The sequence below is a fragment of the Micromesistius poutassou genome (genome assembly GCF_964030765.1).
Source record: "Micromesistius poutassou genome assembly, chromosome: 15".
In the NCBI taxonomy this organism is placed as follows: Eukaryota; Metazoa; Chordata; class Actinopteri; order Gadiformes; family Gadidae; genus Micromesistius; species Micromesistius poutassou.
Window position 1 is genome coordinate 15,945,042 of NC_140285.1, and position 21,129 is coordinate 15,966,170.

The 21,129-nt window shown below is 43.3% G+C and overlaps 3 protein-coding genes across 5 annotated transcripts; 1 reads left to right on the plus strand and 2 right to left on the minus strand.

The window, feature by feature from the left end:
* Positions 1–5,280: 5,280 nt before the first annotated feature.
* Positions 5,281–9,611, minus strand: copz1 (COPI coat complex subunit zeta 1). The gene is made up of 9 exons (XM_084479163.1): positions 9,530–9,611; positions 8,669–8,737; positions 8,494–8,575; positions 8,299–8,390; positions 7,804–7,859; positions 7,044–7,121; positions 6,848–6,899; positions 6,447–6,485; positions 5,281–5,862 (listed from the first exon to the last, which is right to left on the minus strand). Exons 1-9 carry the CDS (start codon positions 9,545–9,547, stop codon positions 5,815–5,817), a joined length of 534 nt encoding a protein of 177 aa, XP_084335289.1. The 5' UTR covers positions 9,548–9,611; the 3' UTR covers positions 5,281–5,814.
* A 3,827-nt stretch (positions 9,612–13,438) lies between these two features.
* nfe2 (nuclear factor, erythroid 2) lies at positions 13,439–17,034 on the plus strand. The gene is made up of 4 exons (XM_084479376.1): positions 13,439–13,544; positions 14,745–14,818; positions 14,921–15,064; positions 15,778–17,034. The coding sequence occupies exons 2-4, from the start codon at positions 14,771–14,773 to the stop codon at positions 16,996–16,998; spliced, it is 1,413 nt and encodes a 470-aa protein (XP_084335502.1). The 5' UTR covers positions 13,439–13,544; positions 14,745–14,770; the 3' UTR covers positions 16,999–17,034.
* Positions 17,035–18,003: 969 nt separating this feature from the next.
* Positions 18,004–20,953, minus strand: hnrnpa1b (heterogeneous nuclear ribonucleoprotein A1b). Of its 3 annotated transcripts, none has more exons than XM_084479379.1 (11): positions 20,878–20,953; positions 20,246–20,377; positions 20,004–20,150; positions 19,686–19,896; positions 19,518–19,601; positions 19,347–19,424; positions 19,172–19,243; positions 18,894–19,055; positions 18,639–18,818; positions 18,467–18,556; positions 18,004–18,280 (listed from the first exon to the last, which is right to left on the minus strand). In XM_084479379.1, the coding sequence occupies exons 1-10, from the start codon at positions 20,887–20,889 to the stop codon at positions 18,477–18,479; spliced, it is 1,158 nt and encodes a 385-aa protein (XP_084335505.1). In that variant the 5' UTR covers positions 20,890–20,953; the 3' UTR covers positions 18,004–18,280; positions 18,467–18,476. The 3 variants fall into 3 exon arrangements, with proteins under 3 accessions (XP_084335505.1, XP_084335504.1, XP_084335503.1); XM_084479378.1 differs by having other exon boundaries at positions 18,639–18,830; positions 18,924–19,085; XM_084479377.1 differs by having other exon boundaries at positions 18,894–19,085.
* Positions 20,954–21,129: the final 176 nt, after the last annotated feature.

Consider the following 21,129-nt stretch of genomic DNA (forward strand, 5'->3'; position numbering starts at 1 on the left):
TTAGGACAAAGAGATGTAGTACATCGAACGGGGCGTGTCCGACCCAGTGCGTTCTCTGTACAGATATGCGTGAACTCATCTAGAACACCACCAAGACATTCCATCATTCCTCAGAGAGGGGTCATAACTTCTACACATGGAAAGACTGTTTTCTTTCTCATCAGTGACACGTTGTCAGTAGGAGCGCTGCGTAACCCCATCCCCCATCTCAAAAGTTATCAAGTTCATGAGTCGGTGCCTCACAGAATAATGCAATCCAGCTTTTGCAAGGATAGTCCGGGGCTTGTCTCTGTCTCTTTATTTTCCAGCAATTTTCCACTTGAGCAGACGGCCCTAAGTGTAAAGTGAACGAGTAAGGAGAGGGATTTGATATAGACGGGAAATGGCGCATGAATTCAGGGGGTTGATAGACAGCGCAGGGGCAGCCTCGCTATTTACCCTTCTACTGCTCCATGGGTCATGGCCGTTACAGGGCCACATTCCTGCTCTTCCTGATCTCGGCAGGATAAACTGCTTGGCTGATGAGGAGATAGGCCGCAGATAGATGATGGCACTGCACGAACAGCACACTGCACTAAGCAGATACACTAGGCAGATGTCAAAGTGACTTTGGCAGTTTGCTGCTGTTGATCAGCTATGCAATAGAGATTTACTCCCTGTCACTTAAGGTCCTCTAAAACATTTTGAGAGCCCACTGATCACAAGAGGAATGAGCCGATGGGAGCAGGGAAGATGGCTGCCGTGTTAAAGGGGCAGGGTTATGGGGACAAGACGAAACGGGCGTTTATATATGCTGACCCAGTGAGGCAGAACAACTCTGTGGGGAAGAACCGATGCATATATAGGAGTAAATATATAAATACCGTACCTCTGAAAAATAAAAGTTATTCACTACAAATAAAACATTTGCTTTTCTTGAGTTTCATTTAGTAAGCATTTTGGCACTCGGTTTGTGTCATCTCTTTCTGACAGGCATCCAGCCATGGGCTTTCCTTTTTGTCTGGTATTTGTTATTTTTCGGTCTCTGCTCTCCGGAAGGTCTCTCCTGCTCTTATGACGTCAGGACAATTATACACCAGCACCACCTCCCTTCGGGGATAAGATTTTACGATTGCAACCTGACACCCTTTCTGTGTCCTATAAGCGACAGAGCTGTAACTCACTTCAAAGGCACCCGGCATCAAATCACAGCACACCCATAAATTAACCTGTCATGTATCGGCCAATGAGAAGTCGGCATTAAATCTGGACTGTCACGCTTGCGGCCAATGGAAAGAAGATGGCGGTAAATCTGTCAGGGGTGCGCCTGTTAACGGCATTGTGGTGTGGTTGGGGAATCCACGGAGAGAGAGAGAGAGAGAGGGAGGGAGGGAGGGGAGGTGGGAGGGAGGAGAGAAAGTGAAGAGAGAGAAAAAGGGGGAGATGGAAGAGGGAGGAGGGGAAGACAGAGAGGTTTCTGAGGCATGCCACAGAATAAATACTGCTTCACCTTATTTTTTTTATTTTCTGGAGAGGATGGGATGTCGGGAGGAGAGGAGGAACCAGGCCCCCAGAGGCGCTGCGGCAGGAATCCAAACAACAGCGGGAAAAGCGCTCATAAAGCTTAACGGCCTGCGCGACTGTGCCTGATGCGGACGGTCTACAGTAAGAATGACAGATTATCTTTCTTTTAGCACCCTCTCGCATCCACACTCACAGTCCCACCATTCTTCAGCCTCTGTTTGATACCGGCGGGGTCCTCGGACTCTGCCCGCGTCGGTGCTCCGCTCAGCGGGACGCAAACCTGCACATGCACATGTATTCAATTGTGATGGCTCCTAGGAGGACCGGGGTTGACAGCGCTGCACAGTAGGACCCGGCTTTGGTTCAGGAAGGAGCGGATTGCTTAGATCACAGGGAAGACAGTTTAATTCCCACATATGGATTACATCAGGAACAGTGCTATAAAGCATTCTCTCTGTTGCAGGGGTGGAGGCTGCGGCACCGCTGGTTCTGCAGAGAAGGATAGCGTCATAACATGAGGAAAAGCAGGTAGAATATATTCTATATTTTAACCATGCCCTTGGCAAAGCAATTTCACTATCCTATCAAAGTGGGACATTTTCATGAAATAAATCGTATAGGTGCCATAAAAAAATAACGGGATTCTGCAAACGCAATGATATTCCAAATTCCGCTACCAAAAAAAAAACAAGATCTTTCCCTCACTTTAGTCCAACAATTTCCTCACCAAACTGTTATGACACCCAATAAACCAGGCCTCGTTCAGGATGACACTTTTATCTTATATCAACCTCCAAAAAAAGAGTAAACATTAACACCAGAATGGTAAAGCCATCTAAGGTGATAACTGCTTGTATTTTTTCCGTTGCTCTTCACAAACATAAACAACGTGCTGAGTTACGGCAGGGGCCCGGGGGGGGGCGAGGGGCGCCGCTGGAGGTGTTGGTTTTGGCTGGCGTTTCCTCCAGCAACCATGATTCTCTGTTTCGATGGGAATCCATAAACAGGCCCGGTGAGGGCCAGCCACGGCCATAAAGCACGTCAGGCTACAGCCAGGCTCCTCTGTGGCAGGAGGGGGGCCGGCCCCCGGGGGCCCCCGTCGTACCACCGCTCTCCCCTTTCACGTGTGCAGCCACATGCATTCTGTGCAGCCTGTTATGACCCATTCAGGAGAATCCATGCATTTTGCCTTCAGGGCATTCGAAAATTGCTTTAGCAATTTGAATTGCAATTGAATCACTGCGCTTAAGAGTTGCATTGGTTAAGAAATGTACCACTAGTTTTTCATCTATCGAGGCGTTACGGTACAGGCGTGTAATATTCAAATGTGAATGCGGTGCCATGGGTGTGCCCGTTAATGCTAATTCAGTAGGTCATAAAATATCACGCGGGTCCTGCCCTTTGTCTCCGTCATCCTGTTATTACGACGCTAGGCTTAATGTGTGTGCTTTACCGACTCTAATACAGTGTCATTGTCTTTTCCTGCTGTTGTTCCCCGTTCTGAGGTCAGGCCGTTCCGTGGATGCTCAGGCACATTGGCTATGACATAAACACCCTGTAAGCGTGCTGCTGATAATTTATTGACTGTTACACACAGACACAGACACACACACACACACATACACACACACACACACACACACACACACACACACACACACACACACACACACACACACACACACACACACACACACACAACTTGCAACACCGCCAAGAGTGAAAGAGAGGGAGAAAGAGAAAGTGAGGGAGAAAGAGAAAGAGAGACCTCTTTCATGATGGACAGAGATGGAGATGGAGATGGGAGAGAGAGAAAGAGAGAGAGAGAGAGAGAGAGAGAGAGAGAGAGAGAGAGAGAGAGAGAGAGAGAGAGAGAGAGAGAGAAGGAGATGGAGAGAGAGAGACAGAGACCTCTTTCATGATATGCATCGATCAATTACAAGGCTCTAACCCGCGTGTCTATGACAATTTTACTGCATGTTATGTACAGCGTGTCAAGTAATGGCATTTGAGACTATTACACTCATTCCTGTATAATTAATATAAATTACCTCCCTGCTTTTTTACGACGGTGCAGCTGTAATTAGCCCATGAGAGCGAGTCGTTGAGGGTCCGATGGAGCCGCGGGGCTCGGGGATTAAAAGTAAACCTGGACCAGATCCACGGCTGGATCTCTTCGACAACGCCCTGTCCTCACACACGTTGTTTCCCCTCTTTGGGATCTTATTAAATTGACTCCTACACCCACTTCTGTGAACGGTCCATGTTTACCTCCCTGAGAATCACAGCACGCACACACACACACACACACACACACACACACACACACACACACACACACACACACACACACACACACACACACACACACACACACACACACACACACACACACACACGTACAAGGCAGCTGACTGACCCAACATCAGAGACAGTAGGCTCACTGTTGGGTGATTGGGCTCTGTGGTGATTACTCTCCAGTTCCCAACTATTATTAGTCTTCATTCATGCTGTCCATGGCGAGACTCTTTCACATTCCCACTTTTCCATTTCACATGAAATTGGAATCATGCCAAAATACATCAAATCCATAGTATAAGTATCTGTGTATAATTAAAACACCCAAATGGCCACACTCTCACTGCAGTCATCTAGCCAATAATAAGCAGTTAACATTTTGGTTTGTCATTTCTTTAAAATCTCCTCACATTAAGAGTGAGTTGACCTGAAATAATCCTCACTTTCTCTATGAACCCTCTTCCTTGTTAGCCGTGATATGTACACAAAGCCATACCAAGGAATATTTGTAGTTTGTAAGGGCTAGAGCTTAAATCAAGCGTTTTCAACAAATCACTGTGTGTGTGTGCGTGTGTTTCTCTCTTTTTGTGTGTGTGTGTGTGTGTGTGTGTGTGTGTGTGTGTCTCTGTGCTCTCTAACAAGGAGCTCCAGACCGAGGTAGAGACCATGTGCTACGCTGGCTCTGGACCACAGAGGCCAGCGGACCGGCCAGAAGAGGAGGGAGGGTTGGGGCGGCCAGGACCCCAACACGTACCCAATGTGGTTTTCATCAAGTATTCTCCGTGTGTGTGTGTGTGTGTGTTGTGCAACACAGCACAAATCTCGCTACAAATTCCTTCCAGAGGTCAACGTGGTGGTGGGACTATGTAGATAGAGGACCTCCTGCTTTGTAATATGCACGTGGTAACTCCGTGATCTAGTGCTGCTAACCCCGTAGTCCTGGTCTCTCTGGGGGCGGACAGTATGGAGGCGGGGGTGGGGTCACCTCGGCTCCATCACTGTGCTCGGTTTGAGGTATGCGCGTCTGTGTGGGGTTCATGGGCGTAGCTGCGTGGATGTACACCACAAATGACAGAGACATGGGCTTCTGGGTGGATATTAATTATGAACCCCCTCGCTGCCTTTCACCTTTGTAAGTGGTGCAATACGAGCATCAACAGACCTTGAAACGGACGGCTACAAGGGGTCCGTCAGCGCCGCCCTGCCTCTACCAGGAGATGGCGCCCTTGTTCTAGTTGGCTCTTGATACTGGTAGTCAGGAGCAAAGAGCACATGACACGTGTAGGAGAGCAGCGCTGGGAAGAGGAGACAAGACTTGGCTTTAGAACTTGGGACGTGTTGCTACGTCGCTTGGGATGAGTCAAGATGAGTCAACAATAACTGAATTTCTTATTATTGAAACACAAAAATCGCATGATTTGTTCTTGTCAACTATCTAGGGGCCCGGAGCAATCGAAAACAGGAGAAACGGGATTATTAAGTCAAGAAAGTGTATTTATTATTAAGAACTGATGATGGGCCCAGATCTAAACCAGCCTTTACCTTCTCCATGTGTATACATACAGTACTTTGTGCACTTTTCATCAGAGCATTTGCTATAACAGAATAAACAAAATCATCACCAACCGTCTTAAAATGACCCATTTGAATCATGGAGAAAAAGACTGCACTCTAATCAATACAACCTTGTTTTTGTTCCTCAACAAAATAGTGGAATGTTATCACAGGACACTACAGTACATCGTCTTCACATGATGACGCTCTGAGAGGGAAGCGACACCAATCAGTGGGAATGTTCACCACAACTGCATCGGTTTACAAACATTGTGGTGACGACATACAAAAGGAGCCTGTGTTGAAATGGGACTGAGGGATTTCTTGGAGTGCAACTGGATGGGGCGCCGGACTCTTCACAGCTTCGATTGGAGGAGAGGAGAGGAAATCAGAGCAGGGGAAGAGCATGGAGCAGGTCCACGACGGTGGGCGGTGTAGTAGACAGGCCTCCGAGCGCTTCTATCGTAGAAGGGACCATTTGATCTGTTCTTTCGCAGACTGCAGAACCTGTGAGGGGATAACAATAAGGTCTTAAGTCAAATAAAATGTTAAACACAGACAATATTTTACCCCATTTGTTCCAAAAGATATTTAAAGAAACTTTCTGCAAGAAGAAACCACCACATACATTTAAAAAGGTCATTTAAAACAATATTGATAAATATAATGCACGCTTTACAAATGAACAATGAGGGGCGATAAAGAGTGATGTACACGCGGAGGAAATTTCCAGATTTAATTAATCATCTTAATTTGCTGAATAAAAGAAAAACCATAACCATAAAGCGGGGGGAAGAGGAGCAGCCATAAATCAGGGCCAGATGAGGCTGTGCGGTAGACTGCCCGCTTAAATGGGACATTAATCAACAGCACACACGTACAGAAGGAGAACCAGAACTCAAACGCATGCATCACTACTGACGGCAAACCTCACCACCGAGAATCATTTGCAATCATGCACACAGGCAGAATAGATTGCGATGCAGGTTCCAACAGAGGTTATACAGACAATAGTTTGACCGGCGATACAGCAAGATATGCACTGAAGGATTGACAATTCACACTTAAACCACAACTGCCAAGTTTCTTACCTGAGTGACGGTCTGCTCTGTCAAAGGCACGTCATCGCCCTAAAGCAAAGAAAACATGGCTTTACATTGTTCCGATAGGACATCTACAACTCGTTGGAATACACACACACGTACGTGTGTGTGTGTGTGTGTGTGTGTGTGTGTGTGTGTGTGTGTGTGTGTGTGTGTGTGTGTGTGTGTGTGTGTGTGTGTGTGTGTGTGTGTGTGTGTGTGTGTGTGTGTGTTTGTGTGTGTGCGTGCGTGCGTGCGTGCGTGCGTGAGAGAGTAGGGTGGCATGATAGAACATTTACAACTTGTCGAAATGCATAACATGACACAACATTATACAGGATGGACCATGAAATGAGCACAAAAGAAGAGAAGCAAAGATGCAGCTGTGTGTGTGGCAGTGGAGCCCTCACCCTCAGGGCCACGCGGTGGACAACTTGCTGCGGGTCGCTCTCCAAGATCACCCTGTGGGCCGCAACGAGGGGACACACGCTAGTTTAGGAGTTACCTCCGATAGGACTGGTGAGGTTGTCTAACACAGCTGACTCATGTGAGGCCCATTAACAGTCCTTCTAGTAATAAATAAATATATGAAAGGCTTTCACTTACCCCCCATCCACAATTTCATCCACAGCCAGGAACAGTCCCTCCATATTCTCCAACAATGCTCTCCTCTCAACATTCTTCCTGCAATTTGTGGGAAAAAAAAAAAGGGTTTACACCATGACAAAGGTTTTAAACAATTAAAAAAAAAAAAACGTAAGTATTGGGGGAGCACAATAGTAAACATCAAAGGATAAATGATCATTTGGGCTTGAAGGGACTAATGCGGACAACGATTTTTGAGATTACTCAGGGATTGAGCGAAGGATCCCTACAGCGTAATAACACTATTCTGCTTTATTTCTGTATCCAACCAAATCTCACTCAATGAGAAGTCTGGCGATAGTTGAGTTGTAGGTAGAGAACACTAGAGACGGGACTGAGAGCTGCAGGCAGGAGGGTTTCTGGTGTAGGAAAGTGTAGTTCATGGTTATTGAGATTGAGACTGTAATGACCATAAGGAAATATCCTGCACCCATGAGATTTCCGAGCGAGACTCCTCCTTGTGCCAGAGTTGTACACAAAAACAAACAGACCGGATCAAGCAAAAGGTAAAGAAACAAGTTTGATTCCTCTGAAGGCATCCTTTCGATAATGACTTTTAGAGGAGGGGGCGCAATTACCCCGAGGGTTACATTATCGACCAAGCACAACGTTGTGGTGGACGAATCTAATAAAGTGTTGTCTGCACGAGTCCCTTACAACCAAAATTATTAGTTAAGAGTGTCCATTATATTATATTCTCCTTTAAGGTTAGACAACTCACCTCAACATCTGGCTGAGGGAATCAAACAGGCAGTTTAACACCGCCATCAACATAAGCTGGAGAGAATACAAATAATGAGGATAAGAAATCATTCACATCCAGATGCTATTACTCCAGTACAACATTATCAGGCATGCACCGATTTATCGGTCGTATATCATTATCGGCCGATATTCGCCTTGTTGTCATTTCCATCCATCTATAATCTGCAAATAAGATGCCATTCACCAATGGCACAGTTATCCACTGTGTCAAATTCATACTGAAACTGTTAATTTTAAGAAAATTATCTCTTTGTCATGTGAAAGAAGGTTATACAATATTTGATGTTGGATAGATAATATCCCTTATTTATTTAACACAATGATGGAATATTCCCATGTACATCAGCGCATTGCTTTAAACAGCTTAAGAATCAAAACACAAAATAATGTTTCCAAAAAACATAGGTCTACTGCTACCGTATGTGTGGACCTGCAGAGCTGAACGTCTTACCTCGTTTTCATGCGAGCTGCCAATCACATAGAAGAAGAGGTCTATGTTGCTCTTGTAAACAACTGTGAGACCCTCCAGTAATGCAATTTCACCTTAAAGAAGGGAAGTAGATAACAAACAAAACTTAACAATAAGTAAAGAAGTAGCCGTGCTAAGGATGGGTTTGAATTAAATAAATGTTATGCTTCCTCTTACTGTCAGTTCGGTGCGTTTTGTTGAAAATATTCTTTTCAAATGCTTTCTGCTCCTTCACGGTGGGATATGTGTCATCATAATACTGTAATTAGAACACATAACGATACAGGTTATTAAAAAAAACGACTATAGTGCCTTGCAAAATAGTGCATAACGAGCGAATAGAGAAGCCTACCTTGGCATACAACCGGTCTCCGTCGTTGTCCAGGATGAGGACAGCCTTGACAGTGTACAGGGATGGCTCCTGTGGGTGGACGGCATCTTCATGAATGGCTTCATATTAATCCGTACAAAAGTAAAGCGAACAGCCAACGTTTGCTGTTGCTTGGTTCTTATAAAACAATATAAAACAATGTTTAAAACAACGTTTTTTACTTGTCTTTATTTACTTTATGCTTATGCTGCTATGTGGCTGTTGAGGAACAAGGCCTAATCATTTTACTATTGTGTACTTGTACAATAAGATGTAATGAAATCAATTCTGATTGTATTGTAATGGGAGTCCTATTAGAATGGGACATTGCAATGTTTAAAACAACGTTTTTTACTTGTCTTTATTTTCTTTATCTTATATTGTTGCTGCTATGTGGCTGTTGAGGAACAAGGCCTAATCACTTTACTATTGTGTACTTGTACAATAAGATGTAATAAAATCAATTCTGATTGTATTGTAATGTTATTACAATGGGACATTGCACTGTTTTATACAACTCCCATACACCTAAACGTCAACCAGTTGACAACATTACACTCATCGGAACCAGTGCCACCAGTGCCATGCAAACACAACTACGAAGGGAGAGAGTTAGCCCGTAGAAGCAGCAGGCACTTTGACCTGTCATCACTGCGATAAGAATAACAGGTTAAACAGTGAGGTTAGGAAGGTACTGAGCTAGCTAGGTTAGCCCCCATACTGTAGCTTTAAACGTCCGCCACCGTGCACCCCACAGAATCCACATCCGTGTATGAAACACACACGTTCAAGATCATATCATATGTACCCGAATATTATTCTATTATTCTATATTGTATTTACCAGGATGAGAGAATCCATGATGATCCTAGTCAGCTAACTGCCGGGAGCTAGAAGGCTAACTGTCTGTGCCTGATACGTGTTCCAAACGGAGCTCTCCTATTGCTCGGCTCGTCCGGGAAGTAGAATTGGGCTGACACATACATTTTAGCGTTATCCCGGTCTATCGCAACGCCATTTCCTGTCTTTAACTTCCTTATGATCTGTTGTACGCCAGTCAACAGTCCCCGACCCAAGAAAAATTAGAAAATGTCAACAATAAAAACAGCTACGAGGATAATAAAAAAAATAGTTTTGCCTGAGTAAGCAATTTATCCGAAACATGTAAGGGAAACGACTATCCCTCCATAAGAAGTCCCGCCCTGTCTCTCTAGGCTCTCGCCACTCAACTAATTTGTAACCGGAAGTCCCGCCTCTCGCCCATAACGCTCATGTGGATCATCCCTTCCCACGCGTTCCGCCGTTAGAGGAGAACGCTTGCGAACGAGGTCCCGCCTCCACAGCTCTACAGTTTATGGTTCACATAAACAATAGTGTACGTTTTTATTCCAAGATGAAGGTATGTAGTTCTTTGGTAGCCTCACTCACTAGTCACCACAATAATCGGAGAGAACACAAAATACAAAATACTGTGAACAACATCGAAGTTTTTGTTGCAAAGTAATTTTTAAAACAAGTTTTAAAAGCGTGTATGTCTACATAATAACTTTTTTATTTCATTATGACTATAAATGACACTACAGCTTTGCCTTTAGTTTAAAATTTCAGCAAATTTCAAGAGTTCAGAGAGACATATTAGGTCGGTTGACGTCAACAGTGGATGCCGAGCAGTGGCCATGGCCTTAATAACCTGTCCTGCATGTTCTCATATACAAATATGCAAAGTGCTTATCAATGTAATACCTAATTATGCTATCAATTGCAGTTCCTCGAATAATTGCATATTCACGTGAATAACATCGATATGACCCTAGTCCGTGTTTGTACAAACAGCTGTAAATAGCGCACATTAAGGCCCATTGCAACAGCATGAACTGCACAAACCACAGCAGTTAGAGGCCCTCTTCATTAGATCCTCCATTGGCTTTATCAGCACCCAGCAAGACTTCCTCCACCAAACATCCTCCTTTCACGCTGCCATCCTCCCCGTTGCAGCCGCTGACCCCAAAACCAATGTCGTACATGTGGGGTGTACTATTTTAATATCCTCATCTACACATGCTCACTATCCGTACATGACACACACATATAGGAAAAATGCATGATTCATATTTGGCCATTTTGCTTTCATTGTATGCAGTGCCATTGAGACCGTAGAGCACACTACGTAAGTATTGTCTGTGAGGCTTGTTTGTTGGTTGGTCTGTGGAAACATATCAGTCAAAAATATCTATGATTTTGAAATACATACAGCTATTGCGACATTGTCTTGCATATCTATATCTGTAAATCTATGTAAAGTCCTATGAAGAAATTCAGAATGATCATGCAGATCCAGGTTCCCCATTTGGTCTTTTTCAAGCATCTTGCGAGATAGAACAATAGAAAAAAAGAAAGTAGGTAAGAAACAAAAAAATAAAGAATCATTTCATGAATACATTTTTCCTCCGTTTATAGTAAAGCATACATATTCTGACATCCTACAGTTATCAGGACATGAAGTCAGTGATGCTCTTCATTGTCATGATTTAAGATATATATTTTTGTTTTAAGTAATACTCAAATGTATGTTTGACACACAATCTTGGTTCAAATAAAACCTCATACATCATCAAGCATTAGTTTAGTCAATATTCTGAATAAAGGAATAAAAACATGTGATCACGAACTCTTTCCCAGCATGTTTCCCAGCAGCTGATTCTTAAAATATCCCCTTCCTGATGCCACAACCAGAGGAATACACTCATTTTGTTCAGCGGTGAGGTCGTTTTTCCACTAATGTCTCACACAGCAGATTTTGGTTTGCTAAAACAAGACCTCAGTTGCCACAGACCTCCATGTTTAATGACAGAAATGTTAAGACTGCACCAATTGAGAGAAGAAACGATCAGCTTACTAATTATGTCATCTTAATTTGAACACAGCAAATGCAAGCTCCAAACAAAAAACTAACAATGCCTGATTCAAACCAAAATGACCTCTTTAAGGACACTTAAGGTTCTATCACATTTTTGAAGACGCAACGGACATGACAGCTATGCGTGCCACATCACTTATAGGATAATGCATGGAGGTTTCTTCTGAGGCCAGGGCAGGCTCAGGAGCAAAGAGGAGAAGAGATGTCAAAGACCTAATTGAAGCAAACAAACACAAACAGGGGATAGGGCGTGGAGCTGTGTCCAGATTCAAAACCACTGTGGTTGAAGTAATAACAGGCTGCTCTTTGGCAGGCTGAGGCGGTGGGTAGGGGGCTGGGTGCAAGGAGCTCCAGTTGGGAAGTCCCTTCTCTGATTCCTGGTAGATATCCACCTTTCTTGATTCTGTCAGCCACCTACTCTTTCCAACGTAGAACAATAACACTCATAAAAAAACTTGATTCTATGCAATTTGGCTGGGCAAAATGACAAAACGTCAGGTTTTATGTTATGTTTGCATGAATACATTTGATGATTATATTAAAACTAATATGTAGGCCTAAACCAAAATTGTGTCACGCAAGCACATTTTCTGATGTTCAGATGTTTTCTGTTTGGTTGTTTTCAACGACCAACAGCAACTTTCAAATGACATTTATGGCTCCATTAAACATTTTTTCAGTTTATTAATGTTATCACTTCTATTCATTATTTATGCAGTTAATTTTAACTTCACATGTCACTTGAAGTATTTTAGTATATAGTTGGTTTTTGCCACATTCTGGCCATGAACATATATTTTTCCATGATTTAGGAGGATTTTGGCCGAAGAAAAACCCCAAATGGAAGGTAATGTATAACTTTGGGGATTACCCTAACCAATTTGATGTTCTACCAGTTAAATGAAATAATAACTAATCTTTTTTATTATAGTATTTATAGTATACTAATGTCAAATAGTTTGTCCCTGAATCTAATTTGAATTGTCTTGTGATTCTTCATTGAGTGATTAATTAACACTATTTCCAATTTAATCATCCAAATGAAACTAGTGTACAAAAGGCTAGTTTTACCTAACACATTGCCTTTGTTTGCACTTGCGGCTCACAAAGATTCAGATCAGGTCCATGAAGGGATTTTTTGTTAAGGATTTTAATGGTCACTTGCTATGTAAGACACGCTCCTTTCCATTCTCCCCCTGCTCCTCTCTCTCCCTTGGCGGTTGCTTTGCCAGATATAGGAACAATGTAGTCTTTCTTACCTGCTGGAGGTGTACATTCTTTCTCTCCTAAACTAAGTCTCAATCCAGCCTACGACCCACCCCCGCTAGGACAGGGCTATCTCTGCAAGATACATTCTAGTTCCAGGTGCTCTGCATCAAACATTTCATACACCGTTCATTTGTACCATCATTGTTCTTGCTTAGTTTGCACATGACATATATAACCATTGTAAGCGTAATGTAAAGTAGGAAGACAAATCATCATCCAAAATAATTATTATTTAAGTTAACTGTATGTCATGTTAAGTTTCTAGCAGTTTGTAAATGGCTACCTTTTTGGGTAATGCTTCAGACTGATTGTTATGTTGAATGCCAGACTGTTGGTTTGTGGTTTGTCATGTGGGGAAACGGGAAATTTTGGGGTTCAGGGATAAGTTTACTACTAAGAACGGTGTGGGTGCTTTACAGGAAGTTTGCGTGGTTCTTGTAGGCCCATCCCATTTATGCCAGTGGCTGTATCTGTAGCTGTGCAGGGTTAAGACAGACAGAGTGAATAGGATAGCAAGTAAGAGCAAATGCCTTTTATATAAGGAGGGGATCAACGACAAAAGATACATCCAAGAAAAGTGACATTCAGTTCTAATTTACAAGGATTATGTTTCACAGCTGAACCACCACTCTCCGTCCATTTCACCTGTTGAAGGCAGGTTATGTCATACAGGTATGTTCTTTTACTTAACAACTACAGGCTCTCAACACAAGGTCCCGTGTAAATTGACATAAACACAGTTTAAACCAGTTCACTATTATGGACTGGTCTGATCTAATTGCTTTCATGTTCCATTAGTGTAAAATGTATTGGAAATTCAGCTATGCTGAACCATTTCTGTTGTACCAAGAGACATTTAAAGAATTGTGGGCAGTAGAAGAAACTTGCTGTGGCATATCAAGAGTTATAATATATATATATAGTTATAGTATATATATACTACTATATATATATATACATATATATTGACCTCTTATAGCCTATTGTGTTACTACCAAACACAGGCACACTAAGCCGAAATGTTAATATATCCCTCAATATATATAAGACATGACCCTATATTGTAGGCTTATATGCAATACATCAATCAGTAAAGTAAGCCTACATAGACAGTGTCTATGTACATTTTTATTAATTATTCTGATTAAATGATAAAAGTTATTACTATCCTTAGTTATACAAATGGCTACGGAAAAATAAAAAAAATTAACATTGGTTTAACTGCGTAATCAAATTTTACTACTATATAACATTTTCAGAGAGATTAATGGTGGCCGGAGTTTAACCGTACAGTAATCTTGTTTTATGAATTGAATGCCTCTGGACTGGACATTTTTCCCACATCCTGGCGTAAACACTTCAAAGTTAGTTTACTATTAAATGAAAGGGTGTCAGCTTGTCTCAGAAGCAAAACTACATTTTGCCATCCAAAACCTAGATAGGTTAGATAGTTATCATGGTAAGACTGAAAAAATTGGATGAACCGAAGTCCTTGACTGACTGACATAAGACATCTAATTTCAATAAGAAAACCCCTAGTGCAATGGAGAATAAGAAGACGGATTACTGCGGAACTCCAAACCTAGTACTCTGGTATTCTCGAGTCTACTGTCATCCAGCAGATTGTCTTATCAGGCCCAAGCCTTGCTGAACTTCAGCTGATGGGAGGAGCCGACCCAACGGAACTGTAGCGCTCATGTGTCTAAATGTTATCACTTGTAACTCAGTGGTTGTACAGTAACATCAAACGTATATTGCGCTTGTGGTTTAAGAGAAATGTGTGTTTTATATTAATACAGTATATGTTAGCTGTAGACAATGGTATTACAAATACATCACTATTCATCACTTTATACCTTTCATTTTCTCCAGGGGGACTCTGTTAAAAAGCGTTGTGAATGTGTTCAACAGCCAACTATGTTCTCCCACTAAGGAGAACTTGTGAGGTGAGTCTGGTTCAAAGCCATTGCAGGAGAAACCCTGGCAGAGATGTACTATTTGTTTGTATGTAACCCCTTTTTTTTGTTGTTGTTGTCATTATGCATTAGGCTCTGGGGGCCCCGGGGAGGAGGTACGGGGGGGGGTCCATGGCCTCCAGCTTCCAGGGTGGGCGGCCTCATGGTACGGCAGAAGACATGGGCCAGGACATGGATTTGGCCTGGCAGGAGCTGATGACCATCACAGATTTACAGGTAAAACACGCTTTGTCGCCATCCTGATGCTTTAATGACACCATTGGAGAAGGCCATGATGAGCACTTTGGAGATCAGCCTATTGTCTATGTTCAAACTCACATTAAAGGTATATCCTGAATGCTGTTTCCGCCTATGGCTGCATTAGACAGTGTTCTTTGTTATTTTAATGCCGCTTCAACTAATATTACAGTAGTAACAGTGTGTATTAATATCTCTATAGGATGCAAATTAAAACCTGTATTTAAATAATACATTGTGCAGGAAATGTATATAAAACACAATATTGTGCGGGTATAAAATGTTTCCTTGATGAATGTTGACCACAATCAGACGGGTAATAACGGAGTGATTGAGTGACGGTAGGAAGGGTGTAGAACTGTAGTTACTAGCAGCACTACCTGCTACCCCTAAACCCAACGACAGCACAATGGCCATCTGTTTCCATGTGAAACCTGATCATACATAAGAAAGAAGTGAAGAAGCTTTGGGTGGCTGCTGCACTGAGGGATGTTCTATGGCGGGGCAGGTGCCTTTTGATTCAGATGAATAACAATACAGATCAAAAATGACCATGAACAAACCACTTTTTTTATATAGGTTTCATAATCATTAACTATTTATATATGTGTATGTGTTGCCATACCAGTATAACAAAAAGTTAGAATGAAGTTACTTAAATCAAGTTTTATTCTGTGTCACCTTCTTTACAGGGGTTCGATGTCCCTGCTGAGAGCTCCTATGAACCATCACCGTACACTTCTGTTGAGCCCCTGGTCCCCATAGGGGCCTACAGCATGACCCAGTCACGTTCTGCAGCATGTGAAACCAACACTGCTCAATATGAGGAACCCTACGCAGAGGTTGGGCAAGCCTGCCATCATCTGGGCACCACTGCAGAGGCAATGTTTGCTCTTAATGTTACTCATCCCAGACCCAGAATGCTGCCTTCCTCGGCTCCAACCCATCATTTGAATGGGAAAGAGCAGATGAAAATGGGCTGTATCACTAACAGGAGAACAAATACGCCGTGGACTACTCACAGACCAAACCTGCATCATAGTTCTGTAGATGACCTTGAGTCCGACTCTGGCCTGTCTTTGGGTTCTAGTCCTCCCCTAACCTCCCCAGATGATGCCCAGAATGCCTCATCATATCTAAATACAGATGTACGCAGCATTACCTTTAGCACTGGAGAGAGTAATGGTGTACAACCCAAAGGGCTTCAGTCACATTTCCCTGTGGAGCATCAGCTGCACCATCATTTGTATTCTCACCCAGCCCAGTCTTCCTACCTCCCCTCTCAACCTTACTTTAATCATGAACCCAACTCTATGACCCCTCTACCCCTTAAGCCCCAGCATTACCATGAAAATACTTTGAATGACCAGATAGATGGCACCGAGTTGTCCAGCAGAGGGTGCTCTTATCAAAGCATGCATGTTAATCCACAAGACATCCACACCAACCCAGCACCACTAAGCAGAGATGAGAGACGCGCCACGGCCCTGAAAATCCCCTTTACTGTGGAAAAGATCATCAACCTGCCAGTGGACGACTTCAATGAACTCTTGACACAGCACACACTGTCTGAGTCTCAGCTGGCTCTGGTCAGGGATATAAGACGTCGAGGGAAGAACAAGGTTGCTGCCCAGAACTGCAGGAAGAGGAAGCTGGAGAATATTGTTCACCTTGAAGGAGAACTGGACCAGCTACATGCACACAAAGAGCAGCTGGCTCAGCAGAGAATAAAGTTTCAACACAGCCTTGCTATTGTTAAGTGCCATCTCACAGACCTTTACAGTAAAGTGTTTACCTACTTAAAGGATGAACATGGTCAGCCGTATTCAATAGATGAGTATTGCCTACAGCAGACACCTGATGACAAAGTCTACCTGGTGCCGCAAGCTATGCAAGGAAGGCAGCAACGCTGAATGATTTCTTAACGTATATCACTGCCTCAGCTCATTTCATTTTAATTGTCCGTATTGGTCAAGCTTAGCACCTGCATTTTTAACATGAATAAACATGAGAAAAACTTAAATACAAAGACATCGTTGTATAAATATTTTATTAGAAAAGTAAAAAAGACTGCACAGCAGCCATGCAATTTGTTGAAGCCTATCAGCCTCATACACCGTCAGTCCATGAAACCTATGGTGGCATACAGGGAACAAGTTTAGAACACTGTCAATGTGCTTGCATTGTTACACCACCCTTTAGACAAACCTTAATAAAGTGCCTGATCCACCGTCATTCATTCAATGTTGCAGCAGCGCAATGCCAATTTCCTGTGAAATGAGATACCAAGCGTGAGGAAGGCTTTTTTATTTTAAAAATAAAATGTAATTTATTAGGATTTTGCATGCATAACATTTGCAAAGTATAACAGCCAGTTCTCAGTTGCCATTAGGAAATAATTCATGTTTTCAAAGTTAAATTACTCTGCCACGTAACTTACTACCAACTACAGAACACAGTATGTAAACAAACTAACGGGAGTGGAGAAGTCTTGTCTTACCTACACAGCCTTAAAGCTCTCTGGTAGCTGCTGCATGCTAGCCTCAGCACTGTTCTCACTCCCCTGCTTCACTGCTCCTGGGGTCGGTTTTGCTACTTCCCTCCCTCAGCTGGCTTCCATGGCTAGCCTCAAAAGACTGGCATGTACGCTAGCCTCCTCCGGATGTTTCTTCCCCTCCAACATCTGTCCTCAGTATGCCCGTGAGGCTTTTTGATTGTACTCGTGCACCACTCTCATCAACTTAGTGTGTTGCAGTTTCATAGCAAGATCATTTGCCACTATTGAATTTTTTCATAAATTCCACATTCACCCATGTCATCTCTTGCACCGATGGTTTCCTTCCCATGATCCATCTTACCAGGTGACACAAGTGTTCCCTCCCTCTCCCAAACCCTCAAAGAGGCTAACAAGACAACGGTTTAAAAAAAACTGAAAGGTGTTTTATTTCAACTTGATTAGATGCAGATACACAAAAATAAAAACCAGACTTAAAAAGAAATCTACATATACCCCATTGGAATGCCTTTCCAGAAACATAAAATAATCCTGGACACATATTTTTTTGTTTAAAAATGAAGCTCCTCCATGATTCTCCTAATGTACATCACTGAGCAGTACATCTGTTTGGCTGAGCAGATCTAGGAGGTAAACCTGCCCTTCCCTGTCGCTTGCTCTCCTCTCCTAAGTACTCAGTCCTGTTGAACAATACGGAACAACATAGTTAAACTGTGAACTTCACTTCCAACGACCTGACATCCAGAGAGATTTGTACTAGAGATGAGATGTTTAATACTTGGGAGCTACATGTACAGATAATCTCCACTATTTTAACATGAACTTGTTTTCAGAGTGAATTTTACTGGGTCAAGCAAAGTCCTCACCTTGTCAATGTTAAAACCGTCTGCCAGATCCTCCGCCACCACCACCATATCCGCCACCGCCGCCTCCGCCAGTGCTACCACCATAGCCACCTGAGAGCATAACGGAGAATTAAGCATCAAATACCACCCACTCATAAATGGCACATGTCTAATCACTACGGCAGTCACTCACCACCATAAGGCCCACTGTTCCGTCCTCCACCACCTCCTCCACTGCCGCCACCACCACCGCCTCCACCTCCAAAGTTAGTTCCTTTCATTGGGCCATAGTTGGACGACTGGTTGTTGTAGTTTCCAAAATCATTGTAACCGTTGCCTCCACTGCTGCCACCTCCTCCACTCCCGTAGTTACCTATAGAGGAATCTGTTGATTAGACAACGCCTTAGAAAACTGTTGCATTAGGGGAGAAGAGAATGTTGAACTCACCTCCACCACCACTGCCGTAGTTTCCATTACCGTTGTTGTAGCCATCGTAGCCGTTTCCACCATAACCACCCCCGCCGCCTCCACCCTGGTTGCCATAGCCTTGTCCGCCTCCATAGCCACGGTTCCCACCACCACCACCTCCGTATCCACCACCACCATAACCTGCAACAGATGTATTGAGTACATCAGCTCCTAAGGGGAATTGTGAATTGTTTGTTAACATCTGAGTGGTTAACCATGCATCATTTATAGAGTAGTGCAAAGGGAAAACCACCAACCTAAGTTATCCCCGTCTCCCCCTCCGTAGCCATTGTTGTAATTGTCACCACCGTATCCTCCACCTCTGCCACCTTCAAAGACAATAGTTGGAATCACTTAAGTCTCTGGAATTATTTTTATAAACTAAGAAATTCAAAATGTATTATCAAATTTGGCGGCACTACCACCACATACCACGGTCACCGAAGTATCCATCGCGGCCAAAATCGTTACCTCCATAACCACCCCCTCTGTTGAAGTTACCGGGGCGACCTGAGAGTGAACAAGAGCTGTGTCAGTTCTGGGACATAAAAAAATACAAAAACAATAATGTACAGATGTTTAGTGCTGAAATACGTCTCATACTCATGCCCGTATTTTGCATCTCTTGCTTCGAGAGGGCCTTCCTCACTTCACAATTGTGGCAGTTCACTGTGTGGTATTTCTGAACTGTAAATAAAAAGAAATGTATACACATGAATAAATCGCCTACAAGTAAGAGTCACACGTCAACTTTGTTTGCCGTCTACTTACTGACAATCCTGTCCACGGCATCATGGTCATCAAACGTAACGAATGCAAAACCTCGCCTCTTGCCCGTGTTGCGGTCGGTCATGATTTCAACCAAGTCGATTTTTCCAAACTGACTGAAGTAGTCTCGCAGCTGGGCTTCCTCTGTGTCTTCTTTGATGCCACCAACAAAAATCTTCTTGACCGTTACATGCGCACCGGGTTTATTAGAGTCCTGACGTAAAAAGAAAGTGAGAAAACATTGTTTCACAACACAGAATACAAGAAATCGTTACAACAACTATTGTTACTACAATAGTGAATATGTAAAATAAAACTAACCTCTCTGGAAACTGCTCTCTTGGGCTCTACCATCCTGCCATCAACCTTATGAGGGCGTGCATCCATGGCCGCATCCACTTCTTCCACAGTGGAGTAGGTCACAAAGCCGAATCCCCTGGACCTTTTGCTGCCAGTATCTCTCATCACCTTGAAGACACAAATGCATTCACTTTAATTAAAAACACCAATGACTAACAAAGGACCTTACTATAAACAAGGCTAATCAGAAATAGTACACTAACCACGCAGTCGGTGAGTGTGCCCCATTGTTCAAAATGGGCCCGCAAGCTCTCGTCTGTCGTCTCAAAACTCAGTCCTCCGATGAAGAGCTTGCGGAGCTGCTCCGGTTCCCGTGCGCCTTGATCATGAGAACACTGAAAATGAAAGTCAAAAACGGATGATTAAGCTCTTAGTTCAGTCGCTTCATAACAAAGCTCGGCGGGTCTGCCATTGCTAGGCTAACGAATGGTGTCGTCGCAGGGCCCTTCGCGTTACACAAGAGGGTGGAGGAGGGTGGCCGCGGCGCCGCCATTACTCGATAAAAAAATATTACATTTGTAAGATTCAACAAGACATAATCCTGAAACGCACGACACTGGCTGGCCGGGGACCTCGCCATAATACCGGCGTCGTTACCAATTCACCCCATTGATAAACGGAAGAGCCCATTTCATTCACATGTATAACATTGAACAATAGGCCATGCGGCCTACTTTTTGTAAAATGGCGGCTTTATACAAAAAAAAACGGTACTGCGCCATCAACCATGAATGGATTCTACATTTTCACGTTGATCCACGCTAGCATACCAAATTCGTGTTCCGACATAGTTGTAATAAGCATACCGGCGAAGGAGTGAATAGTAAATACTTACGTCTTTCGACATCTTGCTGCAGTACACTTGAAGACTGCGTGATAGCTGCGAATGGAGAATGTGCGGACAACCCAAGGCGGTCCAGTAGGCTGATAAATACACAAGACCCGCCCCCCGCCCTCACCGATTGGTGGACGTTTCCCGCTTCCTTCCGTCATCGTGTACGGAAACATGTAGTGGACGAAAAGGATTTCAATCAAAGCTTGCGGCCAATTACAATTTTTTGAATAAAAAGGCCTATGACCCCGGTCC

Excerpts from the sequence above, each read along its gene's own strand:
- nfe2 (XM_084479376.1), top strand. The coding sequence starts at position 14,771 with ATGTGTTCAACAGCCAACTATGTTCTCCCACTAAGGAGAACTTGTGAG. Across the intron at positions 14,819-14,920 it reads CACTAAGGAGAACTTGTGAG|GCTCTGGGGGCCCCGGGGAG; the intron begins GTGAGTCTGGTT and ends ATTATGCATTAG. Across the intron at positions 15,065-15,777 it reads TGACCATCACAGATTTACAG|GGGTTCGATGTCCCTGCTGA; the intron begins GTAAAACACGCT and ends CCTTCTTTACAG.
- copz1 (XM_084479163.1), bottom strand. Across the intron at positions 7,122-7,803 it reads TCCCTCAGCCAGATGTTGAG|GAAGAATGTTGAGAGGAGAG; the intron begins GTGAGTTGTCTA and ends CACAAATTGCAG. Across the intron at positions 6,486-6,847 it reads TCCACCGCGTGGCCCTGAGG|GGCGATGACGTGCCTTTGAC; the intron begins GTGAGGGCTCCA and ends TCTTTGCTTTAG.
- hnrnpa1b (XM_084479377.1), bottom strand. Across the intron at positions 19,244-19,346 it reads TGGATACTTCGGTGACCGTG|GTGGCAGAGGTGGAGGATAC; the intron begins GTATGTGGTGGT and ends TTGTCTTTGAAG. Across the intron at positions 18,557-18,638 it reads GAACAGTGGGCCTTATGGTG|GTGGCTATGGTGGTAGCACT; the intron begins GTGAGTGACTGC and ends TTATGCTCTCAG.